Source organism: Schistocerca americana, chromosome 2 (genome assembly GCF_021461395.2).
Source record: "Schistocerca americana isolate TAMUIC-IGC-003095 chromosome 2, iqSchAmer2.1, whole genome shotgun sequence".
In the NCBI taxonomy this organism is placed as follows: Eukaryota; Metazoa; Arthropoda; class Insecta; order Orthoptera; family Acrididae; genus Schistocerca; species Schistocerca americana.
In genome coordinates, this window is record NC_060120.1 from 557,464,623 (window position 1) to 557,479,828 (window position 15,206).

At 39.4% G+C, this 15,206-nt stretch overlaps 2 protein-coding genes across 2 annotated transcripts in view; one reads left to right on the top strand and one right to left on the bottom strand.

The window, feature by feature from the left end:
* The window catches only part of LOC124594934 (U3 small nucleolar ribonucleoprotein protein IMP3), an 85,711-nt gene extending 79,222 nt beyond the window's left edge, over window positions 1-6,489 (bottom strand). Inside the window, exon 1 of the mRNA XM_047133433.1 lies at window positions 6,174-6,489. Coding sequence (XP_046989389.1) covers window positions 6,174-6,310 — 137 coding nt within the window. The 5' untranslated portion in view covers window positions 6,311-6,489. The remainder of the gene's footprint in view (window positions 1-6,173) is intronic.
* A 150-nt stretch (window positions 6,490-6,639) lies between these two features.
* LOC124596561 (heparan-sulfate 6-O-sulfotransferase 2) overlaps window positions 6,640-15,206 on the top strand; it is a 46,954-nt gene continuing 38,387 nt past the window's right edge. Inside the window, exons 1-2 of the mRNA XM_047135746.1 lie at window positions 6,640-7,495; window positions 7,575-7,790. Of these exons, the coding sequence (XP_046991702.1) occupies window positions 6,861-7,495; window positions 7,575-7,790 (851 nt within the window). The 5' untranslated portion in view covers window positions 6,640-6,860. The remainder of the gene's footprint in view (window positions 7,496-7,574; window positions 7,791-15,206) is intronic.

Here is a 15,206-nt window from a genome sequence, read left to right on the forward strand (position 1 = left end):
GGTAAATTTAATTTGTATTCAAAACCTTAAAATTGCTTATCTTAAAAACTCTTTTAGATAACATCATGTATTATTGTAGCACGTTTGTTTATTATACATATTTGGAGATAAAAATGATACTATAAAATATATTAATATTTTCTATGAAAAAAATATATGTATTTTTTTTTTTTTTTTTTTTTTTTTTTTTTTTTTAAACAGATGTTTTGTTTTATAAGAATTGCAATATCTAGAGTCTCAGACCTGATAGAATGCTCAAATTTGTTTTAATTTACTCTTAAACATATAGGCTACTTGATAAAACAAAAATAATGATGGCTTTTTAACATGTTTATTAATTATAGTAGATTACATTACAATTATGTACAAAGATATGTACAAAGATAGTGTACTTACGACACTTATGTATAACCCAACTGATTGCTTGAAACATTGAATTTTTTGAGTAATTTTGCCTTTTTAATAAACATTAATGCTGATTCAAACTGTTTTTCCACTTCATCCAAGAGCTTTCAGTTCTTCTGATAGTCTTTTTTGAAATACATTCTTCCAGTGCCGCTTGATTGAGGTGCATCTACTACACAGACTATGTGCTCCAAAGGCACTATGCAAGTATCTTCTCTTTCAGGCCAATAAAATGATGCAGCTGGTCCTGAAGGATGTAGAAATAGAATTTCTGCATCTTCTTCATCATTGAATATTGTTTTTACCAGTCCAAAGTACCAGTTACCATCATAATTTGCAGCCACATAGCTATTTATGGATGGTTCAACACGAACCCAATCAGAAGAAGAATGGAAAGAAAAGACTAAGGAGGGTTTTACACTATCTGTAGTCCTTCTAATTTCAAGGTTGTTTGTTGGAAGTAGTTTGAAGTTATGAAAACTTCTTGTTCCAGGAATGGTTCGGGTTGCTGAAAAACGTTTTTCTAGTTTTAACCGTAGCAAATCAGCTTCTTTTTTGTCAATATAGTTAAAATGAATGTTTTCAATATTTTTTTACAAAACTTGTACACATCGATTGCTGTCATTTTTTCTTCGTCTGAAAGCTGTAGACTGGCTTTCCTTAAAATTCTTTTAATAGTTTCTCCTAGGCCATCACAAATTGACTTCCCATGACTTGTTGCTAAAAAAGTGTGTTGGGCCTTCAAATTAAAGTCTCTCAAGTGTTCAGTCAAATTTTTATAACTGTTTCTATTTTTGTTCTGCCCAGAACAACCATCTGTAAAGTAGCGAACTTAGTCAATGTCAATATGATGTAATGACAGCCACTTTCTAATTTCTTTTTGTACAAAGTTAACAAAACCAGTGTCATGTTCTTGGTCATCACTAATAAAACAGTGGTTGGAAACAAAAACATTGTTTTCCTCATTTCTTAGAAAAACTCCAACTGGGTGTAGAGTACAACCACCTCTATTCCAGTGGTAACTTTGGATCTCATTTTGTATAACAAAGGAATAATTTTCACTGAAAGCCATCACAATAATTGCTGTTTTGGGTGGTGGGTCTTCTTTCAATCTTTTAAAAGCTGCTGATTAGGATTTTGCTATAAACGAGTGCGGGGTGAGCTTTTCCAATGACCTAACCAATAAAGAAATGTAGTCTTCAACACTGATAGACTGTTTGATCATTTCTGCCCTGTCTGTGTTAACCCACTGACTGATTACAATTTCTTCTTCTAAATCATAATCTTCACTTAGTTTTTCAGTTAAGTACTCAGTTAGTGTAGTATTTGCAGGACAGCTGTCGCAATGATGTAGCATGCAGTTTTGGTTTTCTGTGTTGCACACAAGCATCTTAATTAGGTCTTTATAAGATTCTTCAATTTTCACAGCATCCAGTAATAGTTTAACATTCTGGTGGATACTGCATACACATACAGTGAGTGTGTGCCTGCAGCACCAGCAAGGATACACCATTTAGGTCTCAAGAAACAAAATTTTGAAAATCCTACTTCTACCTCGGGATTCTCCCATTTGAAAGAATAATAGAGTTCTCTCAAGTTACACAAAATGAGTCTTTTTTGCATGTACACATTTTTTTGAACACTTACTATGTCTTTTGTTCCAGGTAGCACTCTGGAACTTTCATCCTTTTCATAAAGTCTTACTGTATTTTCAGAAAAAGTTTTACCTTTTTTTGGACCAGGAGTTTCCAAAATACCCTTTTCAGATTTTAGCTTTCTAGCTTGTCGCACCATGTACTCACATTAAATTCTTTCATCACTTTATTTCGACTCCAAGAATCTGGAGCCAAGGTCAGACTCTGGATTTTTCTAGACCTCCCAACAGATGAAATCTTCTCTTTCATAAGAGAAGTCATTACATCACAATCCTTTGCTTTCTCAACCACACTTGTACCCTCTTCGTCATCATTAGAACTTGGTCCATCACATTTTAATGCTTTTGAAACCACCTTTTTTGCACTCTTTTCAATACTGTTAACCTTTCTTTTAAAGTAAGACCCTTTACTTTGTTCTGACAAGCCATGAAGCTTTATCGGTGTTAAACCTAAATTATCAAGAATAATGTTTGTTTGTACGAGGGATTAATTTCTGGATTCCAATGATTCTAATTCAACCATGACTTCATCATCTGTTTCACTTTCATTGACTTCAACTCTTAATTTTTCCTCACAAAAGTTACGACGTGGTGAGCAAAGCTTTTGTCCAAGTTTTATGCTAATATTTTTTTGTCAGTAATTGTTTAGAAAGATCCAAGCGTACACTTCTCAACGATTTTTTGATGGGCTTTTTGTGTTTTTTTTTAGTGGATCTACACATGTTTGATACTTTTCGGAAACATTTAAAAAGTAGTAGCCGTGGTGTGAACATATATTCTTAAATTCACACAGATTAATTCCAGGTCGTAAGTGGATCAAATCTTTTTCTTCCTCACTCAATTCAGATACCGGTTGTAACATTTTTGAAGGTGTGTAGGTTGTTTGGAAACAGATTTTTTAAATAACCCTACGCTATAGGTTTGCAGTTAGATTGCTATAGATTGCAGTTATAAGAGTCGAGGGGCATGAAAGGGAAGCAGGGGTTGGGAAAGGAGTGAGACAGGGTTGTAGCCTCTCCCCGATGTTATTCAATCTGTATATTGAGCAAGCAGTAAAGGAAACAAAAGAAAAATTCAGAGTAGGTATTAAAATTCATGGAGAAGAAGTAAAAACTTTGAGGTTCGCCGATGGCATTGTAATTCTGTCAGAGACAGCAAAGGACTTGGAAGAGCAGTTGAACGGAATGGACAGTGTGTGGAGGAGGATATAAGATGAACATCAACAAAAGCAAATCGAGGATAATGGAATGTAGTCAAATTAAATCGGGTGATGCTGAGGGGATTAGATTAGGAAATGAGACACTTAAAGTAGTAAAGGAGTTTTGCTATTTAGGGAGTAAAATAACTGATGATGGTCGAAGTGGAGAGGATATAAAATGTAGACTGGCAATGGCAAGGAAATCGTTTCTTAAGAAGAGAAATTTGTTAACATCGAGTATAGATTTAAGTGTCAGGAAGTCGTTTCTGAAAGTATTTGTATGGAGTGTAGCCATGTATGGATGTGAAACATGGACGATAACTAGTTTGGACAAGAAGAGAATAGAAGCTTTCGAAATGTGGTGCTACAGAAGAATGCTGAAGATAAGGTGGGTAGATCACGTAACTAATGAGGAGGTATTGAATAAGATTTGGGAGAAGAGAAGTTTGTGGCACAACTTGACCAGAAGAAGGGATCGGTTGGTAGGACATGTTTTGAGGCATCAAGGGATCACAAATTTAGCATTGGAGGGCAGCGTGGAGGGTAAAAATCGTAGAGGGAGACCAAGAGATCAATACACTAAGCAGATTAAGATGGATGTAGGTTGCAGTAAGTACTGGGAGATGATGAAGCTTGCACAGGATAGAGTAGCATGGAGAGCTGCATCAAACCAGTCTCAGGACTGAAGACCACAACAACAACAACGCTATAGGTTTGAATATCTGACATACTGATTTCACTTTTGGTCTGATTACTGTTCTGGTTACTTTTATAGGATATTGGAAAAGAATCTCTGTAAACTAAGTAACAGTACTTACTGAAAGTTCGAATAAACTTAATAAAATACTACCCAAGCACTATTTAACACTGTAATAATTTTTTACTTCAAAACACAGGAGCAACAAAACAAAATCCAAGCTTCTATTGTTACTCCAAGAAGACAAAAACTTATTTTCGGTGTCTAAGTCACTTGTTACTTTTTATTTTTAAAATATAATTAATATTATTTTAAAAATTAGATAACTATTAAACAGGTTAAACAGCCAACATAATTTTTATTTTATCTAATACCCTATACAATTAAGAGTATTTTAAAACAAATTTGAGCTTTCTATCAGGTCTGAGACTCTAGATATTGCAGTTTTTGTAAAACTAAACATCCATTAGCTAAAAAAAATAAAAAACCTGTAAACTTTTTTTATTTGGCAGATTTTAATATATCTTTATGGTAATTTTTTTAACATTTAGATATAATACACAAACTTATTCCTAAATTTATACTGATATCTTGAGTGTTCTTTAATATACAAATTTTTTTAGTTGTGAGGACACGTTTAAGTTACGATTTCCGACTGCTGAAACAATGCCAAACCTAAAAACTTTAAAAATTTATAAAAAAAAAACTATAAGAGATAGAGCAAAAAAATTTTACAAGTGCTTTCAGGATGATAAAAGAAGTAATTGTACCAAGTTTCATCAAAATCTGACATGGTTGGTGTCAAGTCCTGGGTGACTCGACATGGAATGACCCTATTTGGAGAGTAGCAACTTTCTTTATCGTGATGATATTCCACAGCCTTGAATTCATCCCAACATGGATCAGTGGAATGCGAAATAAAGAACGGAAAACTAAAACAAATAAATAAAATTTATTTATATTTATAGTTCTTGTTATGTTAGCTATTGACTGCTGAAAAACCTAATGTAACTGTCCCCCTGTGATGATGGAAAACCCCCCACACAACAAACAACCAGTATGTTTCAGAGTGCAAGAAAACTTTTCTTGACAATCGTAAAACATATACTTGTGGTCACATTTCCTCAATGTAGTGGGTACAAACACAAACAATTTTGTTGGTGAGACACATTTTTGTTTTGTTATTTCTTTCTTTTATTTATTGATTTATTTTATTATTTAAAATTGAGCACTAGTTTTTTTTAAGTTATGCATGATCAGCAGTATTTTTCTTGGTTAAGAAAAAAAACGGCAGGATATCACAAATGATTGGTACAATCATTTCACAGTCACATCAATACCGCCTGAAAATCATGAGTATTTGAACTACAGTTTTATACATCATAGTACTCAATCTAGACTAGGCTATCTGTTGTTTTGACACTAGATGTTAAGGACACATTATCTAACATAGGTTCGGTAACAAAAAGAAGGCACGGTACCAGACTCAGTTTTCATTTTTAATGTATATTAACACTTAGATGATAGTATTAACAAAAGTATTACGTCAGAAGTCTGATTTGCGTATCAAAGCACATTTGTGTTTTTGAAATTAGTATAAATATTCTTCTAATAATTTCCGGGTATGCAGCCGGATCCCGTCGACATTCTGGCAGAATGTCGACGGGATCCGGCTGCATACCCGGAAATTATTAGAAGAAGAAATACGCCGGGAAAATTTCAGAAGTATAAATATTTTCTCTGTTGTTGATATACTTTAGCATGTTTCAAATCTCATGTGAAACTGACACCATTAGATGGCTATTGTCCTATCCAATGGCATTACCGTAGACTACAAGATTAAATATATTTCTCTACACTAATTTCTAGCTCACAAGACCAATGCCACAAGTGTAGAAGTCTGGAGGCGGCCTTCTTCCGGCAGCGGATGTCAAACTGGTAGTGGTGAATCATACGGTGAAGAAGACCTCAAATAATGTTGAATGCATGAACTAATGAAACACTTTACAAACGGTGAAAAAATCATGAGTAAGTTTACACTCTCCAGAACTTGATTAAAAAAACATCTGCAAGATGTATTTCGTTTATTTGGTCACCTATTGTCATCCGGACATAATTAAAAACAGTATACTGCTATGACAGTCAGAGTGTTTTAAAAATAAGCAGCAAATAATTTAAACAAATCCAACACAACATTTTTTTTCTGAAAACATACTTACTTCGTGTAATCTTCGCGCTTCCGAATACAATATTTTCTCATGACTTTAACTTCATGTATGTTATTATCTGCTTCCCATGATATAAAGTCAACTTTCTTCAGGAGTTTCTGTTCGTGAAATTTTAATTTTCGAACCATTTTCCACTGCGAAACTTTCACGGCACACAAAATCAAAACAAATACACGTGCAAACTCAAATTTCCAAAGTGTACCAAACGAAAGACTACTACGAACTTTCACGACATATTTCTCATCTGTCACCGTCAGCTTACAGTGCGATAATCGCAGTGTTTAGCACTTCAAGAAGACTTCATTATTAAATAATTTCACACTCTGAACGATTTACGCACAAATAGTAATAAAAGAATTGCATAAAAGAAATTTTTTACGCTGGTAGTGCCATGGCGGTAGTACCAAGGGTAGTACAAACACATTGCAGTTGTTATCTTTGATTGGCGTCACAAAGATGTCATCTGCTGTTGTGTTGTGTGGTACTGACAATGTTTTATGTCAAAAGTAAATAGTCATTTCCGTATCGTAAACTATGTGATTACTGAAGCAGTTTATCAGAGGGAAAGCATGTCCTCCCCTGCAAGAGGAAAAGGAACTTTCACACGCCTGGAAAGAACTATAAACGTATAACGTTTAGTAATGGCTGGATTTTTTATGAAAATCACTGCGTAAAGAAATGGCAAAGAAAAGTGTCGAAGTCCAGGTTTTTGATAGTGATTTTGCACTTCTACTTCGTGAGTCCGTCACTTATGAGATCAAAATGGAATCCCGCCCCAAAAGTAAATTTCGCACCTTTGTATTTGTATGTGTCTTATTGGCGGTGACAGGTATTGTTTATTTTGGGTACTTCTGTCCAGATCAAGTTTGCGCACTCTCGTCACGAGAAACCGCATGGTCGGAGTGGACGTTTCGCACACCTATTCAAGATAATTTAGGAAAACCTTTGCAAACTCATTCAGAACCACTGAGTTCGAAATTATCAAATCCAGGCCTAAGTTACGATGATGTTCTTAATGAAAATTTCCAGTTTGATATGAAAGCTCATGACGTTATGGTCTTTCTGCACATTCAAAAGACAGGAGGTACGTCATTTGGAAGGCACTTGGTGAGAGACTTGGATTTGGAGAGGCCATGCACATGTCAAAGGAAAAGGAAACGCTGTTATTGTTTTCGCCCAAACCGCAAGGAAATTTGGTTATTTAGTAGATACTCCACGGGATGGAAATGTGGCCTTCACGCAGACTGGACAGAATTAACTAGTTGTGTGGATTCAGAACTTGACAAAAATGAAGGTGATAAAGTCAAAAGACGGTATGTTGGTTCAAAGTTACCGTTTCTTCGTTAATTTATTATAGAATTAAGTGTTGTCTGACAATTATAATTTTTTCAGGTATTTTTACATCACGTTGTTGAGAGAACCAATTAGTCGATACCTTTCTGAATTTCGTCATGTACAGCGGGGAGCCACATGGCGAAACTCAAGGCACTGGTGTGGTGGTCATGTAGCTACTCGAGAAGAGCTGCCTTTGTGCTACAAAGGCGATAGCTGGAAAGGGGTGACATTGGATCAGTTTGCAGCATGTCCTTACAACCTTGCAGCAAATAGGTAGGATTCATGTTAGTACCTAACAACAATTGGAATTTTGTGACTAGTAGTAAAATTATTTCTGTTTTTATATTGCTTTTATTATAATCCTATGTAACTTCATATTAGCCAGTAATTGAACAAGTGCCTTTATAAATCTGTGTATGTGTGTGTGTGTGTGTGTGTGTGTGTGTGTGTGTGTGTGTGTGTGTGTATTTTAGGTAACTGCATAAAAAAGGAATTTATGAGGTTGACACACCAGTCTTTGACAGTATGGCGAGAGATTTGTGCGTATGGTTCTTAATCCCCTGCATAATAATGTGTTGTGATCTAGAGCTCCCTTATTTCACTGAATACTGGAGGTGAATCAAAAGATTTTTGTGTGTACCAGTTACAGGCAGTTAACTAAACATAGAGCTAAAGGACTCTAAATCACTCTGTGGTACTTAAAATGTGGGAAAGTGGGTTAAAGTGTAGTATGGGCTGGAATGTGATTACAAACTGATCTGTAATGCTGCCCAAAGTCTATGTTAAAGTGAAAGGTGAAAATTTGGTTTTGAGTTGGCAAAGGAAACAAATCATACAGCCAAATAAAGTTTACGGTAACAAAATGACAGGAAGTGCAGCCTAATGTTTACATCCACACAATATTGAAATGCAAAGGGAATCCAAAGTTTTACTCAAAAAAGTATATAACACAGTATATTAAACAAATAATACTATTTCATTAATGTAATATAGAGTGATTTCATAAAGAACCATCACCAAAAAAGTAAAACATAATAAATAATAGAAATTAGACATAAGTATAATAAAACTGTAATGGATTTTTTTTACAACTGAGACTTTATTTCAAGCCTTTCCAAATATATCCACAGGCTTTGGAAAGAATTATTTGAGCCTTGTTCCTGTGCACAAAAGGACAGGTGCCAATGACGGACTCTTGTTTCACTACACTAACACTCAGAGACATTCATTGGCTGCGAAATGTGTGTGGATTCATCACACAATGTTGTAAGCACTGTACCATTTTCAGATCAGAGCTTGAACATGTGTCAAGTCATATGAAATAATGGAAAATCCAGGATGTAATAATGACAGTATTATAAAATGGTAGACTGCTAGTCACCATATATAGGAGACACTGAGTGCAGAGAGGCACAACGAAAAGGCTGCTACACATTTGAGCTTTCAACCAAAAGTCCTATTGCTAAAGCAGAAAACACAAGCACAACCCTCACACACGATCACTGTCTCTGGCTGCTGAGACTAGACTGCACACAGCATCTGTGCCTGATGGGAGAAGCAATCTGTAGGTGATAAAAAGAAGGCTGGCCAGGGAGGAGGGTGCTAGTGGGGTAGGGGTGGGGGAAGGTATACTGGCTGCTCAGGAGCATGCAGTGATGTTGTGGGGACAGGATAGGACAGCTAGATGCAGTCAGAGGTGGGGGGGGGGGGGGAGTAGAGGAGGGGAGGAAAAACTAGTTAGTGCCATTGTGGAATAGAAGGCTGTATAGTTCTGGAGTGGGAGCAAGGAAGGGGATTGGCAGGTGAAGAACGGGACTAGCGAAGGTTGAGGCTAGGCTAGGGGTGTTATGGGAACATAAGATGTACTCAGGGAGTGTTCCCACATGTGCAATCCAGGTAAGCTGGTTTTGGTAGGAAGGACCCAGATGGTGCAGGCTGTGAAGCAGTCATTGAAGTAAAGAACCTTGTGTTGGGCAGCTTGTTCAGCAACTGGGTGGTCCAACTGTCTCTTAGTGAGAGTTTGTTGGTGTCTATTCATGCGGGCAGGCAGCTTGTTGGTTGTCATGACCATGTATAAAACAACACTCTGGATGCATCTCAGTTTGTAGATCACAACAGCTTTCACCCATAGCCCTGTCTTTGATAGCATAGAAGATGGCACAGGTCTTGTAAGGGTATAAGTCGTGAGGCAAGGGGTTGAGAGCAGGGGTTAAATAGGAATGGACAAGGATATCACATAGGCTTGGTAGGCAGCAGAACACTGCTGTGGGAGGGCTGGGATGGATATTGGATAGGATATTCCTCATTTCAGAATATGTCAAGAGGTAGTTGAAACATTGATGAAGAATTTGATTCAGTTGCTTCAGTCCTGGGTGGTACTGAGTCACGAAGGACGTGCCATTTTGTGGCCGGACAATGGGTATGTCATAGGTGACTGGAGGGATAAGGCATGGGAGATCTTTTTCTGTACATGTTTGGAAGGATAATTTCAATATGTGAAGGCTTCAGAGAAACTCTTGGAATATTTAGAGGGGATTTCTTGGTATGGAATAAGTAGCAGCTGTTGCAGTGGTGGTATTGCTGGTGGGTAGTAGATTTAATATGGACAGAGGTACTAATGTATCCATCTTTGAGGTAGATAGTAGATTTAATATGGACAGAGGTGCTAATGTGTCCATCTTTGAGCTAGAGGTCAACATTAGGGAAGATGGCTTATTGGATTGAGGAGGACCAGGTGAGGCAAATGGGGGAGAAAGTGTTGAGATTCTGGGGGAATGTGGATAGGTGCTAGCTTGTTGACCCATGTTCTGTGAAATTTAGTAGATAATGTTCACAGTCAGTTATGCAAGAACCATGCCAGTTGCTGATTGTTGTCAAGCGTTTTCAAGTCTTCCCAGTGCCACTTTAAGTGGCCCAAATGTGTAGAAATCATATTGTGATCTATGTGGACTATCTGGAGGAAATGTACAGACTAACTATTGTTAACTTTTGTTCTTGGCATATATGAGTAAATATGATGGAAAATCTTAGTGGAACATAGATAATGTAAGGAGTAAAGGTGACTCACTGAATAGTAGAGGTGCTGTGCTGTAGGACCATAAAAAAGACTGAAAACTTTAGTAGCGTTCAGATGAATCCTTTTTCAGAACTATGAATTAACACAATATAAACACACATCGTATTGGATACATTTTCCCAGCTGACTACATTGTGCCTGTACTACAGCTGAATTCAGACGAGAGATTGTATCTGTTGCAGTGAGTGAAGAGAGAAAGGCACTGGGGAGCGAGAGCAAAGGCTGGGGAAGGGTGCAGGACAGCTGAGAAAGAGAGGCAGGAAGTACACATCCTATTCCAACTTTGTCACAGGCTTAGCCTGTCCTATTGGAGGAAGGGCTACTTGAGGAAGCAGTATGTCATACGCCAAATATGCTATCATTTCTAATTAGTATATTGTATGGGCTTGACCACAAACCAGCTGTCCTCCCGGATGAATGACCACTACCAAACAGTTGTCAAGGTCAAGAGTTGAGCATCTACTGGCAAAACAGTCTGCTGAGCACAACATGCTCAATTTCACAACCTTTGTCGTTTGGATCCTTCCTCCAACACCAGCATTCCTGAATTACATAGATGGGAGTTACCTTTGCAACATGACTTTCGATCATGTAATCCTCCTAATCTCCATCTTCCATACACACACCCATCCCCAGCACTGCTCCAGGAACTGAAATCACTCATCCTGCAGCCAGATGCTTTTCTCAGCAGTTTCCCTCATCCTGTGTTCTATCTTGCAATCCACTCCTCCACATTATCATGAACTTCACACAGCTGCCCCTGCCTGCAGCCAGATAGAGCCTATGGGTGCCACATCCTTATCCCTTGCGCCTGATGCATTTCCCTCTCACTCATTTATCCAGTTGATGAAGCTGCCTTGTGATTGTCCAATGATGAGGGTTTGTGTGAAATTGTCCAGAATTTGAAGTCTTCTACCAACCCTTAGGAACATTACTTTGAGGATCTTCTTCAGTTGCTCACACAGTATTTTGATCATCAAATCCATGTGGTGGTGGCACAGTTAAGTTTCACCAGTACCACAAGCACCCCAGCATGGGTTGCTGAGATACCAAGACTCTCACACAAGTGTCAGTTTGAGTGTTGCCACTATGCTACCTTGTATGTGGACTCGTTCATTAGGGACACGATTGTCCGTTTAACACGCAACCGTGATGGCAAAACGAGAGCATTGGCCTTGTTCAGCTTTAGCCGAAGTTGGTAAGATTACAGAATCACATGAATTTTTGGCAGTGGCAAGGCACATACTTTCTGACAACTCGTTAAGTTAGATGTGAGATGAACAGCCCATGGTGTCCCATGCGATGAGGTAGGTGCCCTTGCCTTCCATTGAGCTGCTGGGGGTTGACACTGTGGATGATTGGAGTGCAGTGACATAACAGTGCTGCCAGTCTCTGCCCACGTTGGGCTCAGCTGGTATGCATAAATCACAGCATCAAACAATGGAAAATCCAGGATGGAATGCAACGATATTAGAGTAGGAAAATTGCTACTCACCGTATAGCAGAGATGCTGAGTCGCGACAGGCTCAACTAAAAGATTCACACAATTATAACTTTTGGCCATTAAGGCCTTTGTCAGCAATAGACACACATACATACATACACACACCTGCACACACACACACTCACGCAAACGCAACTTGTACACACGTCTGCAGCCTCAGGCAACTGAAACCACACTGCGAGCAGCAGCACCAGTGCATGATGGGAGTGGCGACTGGGTGGGGGTAAGCAGAAGGCTGGGGTGGGGAGGGGGGGGGATAGTAGTAGAGAGAAATAAAAAGAAATTAAAAGTCTGGGTGTGACGGTGAAATAATGGCTGTGTAGTGCTGGAATGGGAACAGAGAGGGGGCTGGATGGATGAAGACAGTGACTAACGAAGGTTGAGGCCAGGAGGGTTAGGGGAACGTAGGATGTATTGCAGGAAAAGTTCCCACCTGCGCAGTTCAGAAAAGCTGTTGTTGGTGGGAAGGATCCATATGGCGCAGGCTGTGAAGCAGTCATTAGGATAAGGGATATCATGTTTGGCAGCTTGTTCAGCAACAGTGTGGTCCACTTGTTTTTTGGCCACAGTTTGTCGGTGGCCATTCATGCAGACAGACAGCTTGTTTGTTGTGCCTACATAGAATGCAGCACAGTGGTTGCAACTTAGCTTGTAAATCACATGACTGGTTTCACAGGTAGCCCTGCCTTTGATGGGATAGGTGATGTTAGTGACTGGAATGGAGTAGGTGGTGGTAGGAGGATGTACGGGACAGTTCTTGCATGTAGGTCTATTACAGGGGTATGAGCCATGGGGTAAGGGATTGGTAACAGGGGTTGTGTAAGGAAGGACAAGTATATTGTGTAGGTTTGGTGGACGGCGGAATACAACTGTAGGAGGGGTGGGAAGGATAGTAGGCAGGACATTTCTCATTTTAGGGCACAACGAGAGGTAATAGAAATCCTGGGGGAGAATGTAATTCAGTTGCTCCAGTCCCGGATGGTATTGAGTTATGAGGGGAATGCTCCTCCGTGGCCGGACTGTGGGACTTTGGGAGGTGGTGGTAGACTGGAAAGATAAGGCACGGGAGATTTGTTTTTGTACAAGGTTGGGAGGATAACTGCGGTAGATTTTGAGAGGGACTGCTCATCGCTGCAGATGTGATGACCACAGGTGGCTAGGCTGTACAGAAGGGACTTCTTGGTGTGGAATGGGTGGCAGCTGTCGAAGTGGAGGTATTACTGGTGGTTAGTACGTCTGATATGGACAGAGGTACTGATGTAGCCATCTTTGATGTGGATGTCAACATCTAGGAAAGTGGTTTGTTGGGTTGAGTAGGACCAGATGAAGCAGATGGGGGAGAAGTTGTTGAGGTTCTGGAGGAATGTGAATAGGGTGTCCTCACCTTCAATCCAGATAGCAAAGATGTCATCAGTGAATCTTAACCAGGTGAGGGGTTTAGATTTGGGATTTTTAGGAAGGATTCCTCTAGATGGCCCATGAATAGGTTGGCATAGGATGGTGCAATGCGGGTGCCCATAGCCGTACCCCGGACTTATTTGTAGGTAATACCTTCACAGGAGAATTAATTGTGGATGATGATATAGTTGGTCATGGCGACTAGGAAGCAAGTTGTTGGTTTGAAATCCATAGGGCATCTGGAAAGGTAGTGTTCGATAGCAGTAAGGCCATTGGCATTAGGAATGTTAGTGTACAGTGACCTGGCATCAGTAGTGACGAGCAGGGCATTGTGTGGTAAACGGACAGAAACTGTGAAGAGTCGGTGGAGGAAATGGTTGGTATCTTTTATATAGGAGGATATGTTCTCGCAGATGGAAAGAGCAAGGATCCATGGTGGTGCAAAAGGAGCGAAAAATTATGTAAAAAAGTAGAATTACATCCAAAAAATTACGCAAAAATACACTCAAATATGTGTGAAAAATATGAAAATGATGCACAAGGGGAAAAAACGAGATGAAATCTGAGCAAGAAGACAATAGCGGAAGGCACAAACTCACTAAAATTGGCGAGAAGTCACAAGGATCAAAGTAGAGAATAACTAATAATTAATAAATATATGTATATTACTCTGGGTAGCAGTTTCGAGGGCGGATAAGCGTGAAGAAGGGGAACAGCAAATGTCACTGGATGAGGTGGATTTAGTGAGTGTAAACAGGGATAGAACAGAGAAAGTGTGGGGGGTGGGGAGGGGTTCGCAGGTATAGATACAAGATCGTGTGCCACCAGAAAGGTGTGGGAGATAACACGCAAAAATACAGGAACTGACACAGGGAGAGTGATCAGTTTGAAAGTACAGGATTAATTATATTGGCGGGAGTAATGTGGGACATAGGATGCTGCACCAACAATCAGCGTGGTCTTGTGGCCGTCCGTTGCGCGCAGCCAAGACGGTTGATACAGCGTGGCTTGTAAGTAGAACATGCAGTGCAGTTCGTAAGGCAACAAGAGAAACACAGGAAACAAAAGAAAGAAGGCTGGACATTGAGTATAGTATGCAAAAGAAAGTAGTAAAAAAGGAAAACAGCTCTGAACCTACACAATATACTCGTCCATCCTTACACAACCCCTGCTCCCAATCCCTTACCTCATGGCTCATACCCCTGTAATAGACCTACATGCAAGACCTGTTGCATACATCCTCCTACCACCACCTACTCCAGTCCGGTCACTAACATCACCTATCCCATCAATGGAAGGGCTACCTGTGAAATCAGTCATGTGATTTACAAGCTAAGCTGCAAACACTGTGCTGCATTCTATGTAGGCATGACAACCAACAAGCTGTCTGTCCTCATGAATGCCCACCAACAAATTGTGGCCAAAAAACCAACTGGACCACGCTGTTGCTGAACAAGCTGCCAAACATGATATCCCTTATCCCAATGACTGCTTCACAGCCTATGCCATATGGATCCTTCCCACCAACACCAGCTTTTCTGAACTGCGCAGGTTGTAACTTTCCCTGCAATATATCCTATGCTCCCATAACCCTCCTGAGCTCAACCTTCGCTATTCACTGTCCTCGCCCATCCAGCCCCCCTCAGTTCCCATTCCAGCACTACACAGCAGTCATTTAACTGTCACAACAGTCTTTTAATTTCTTTTTAGT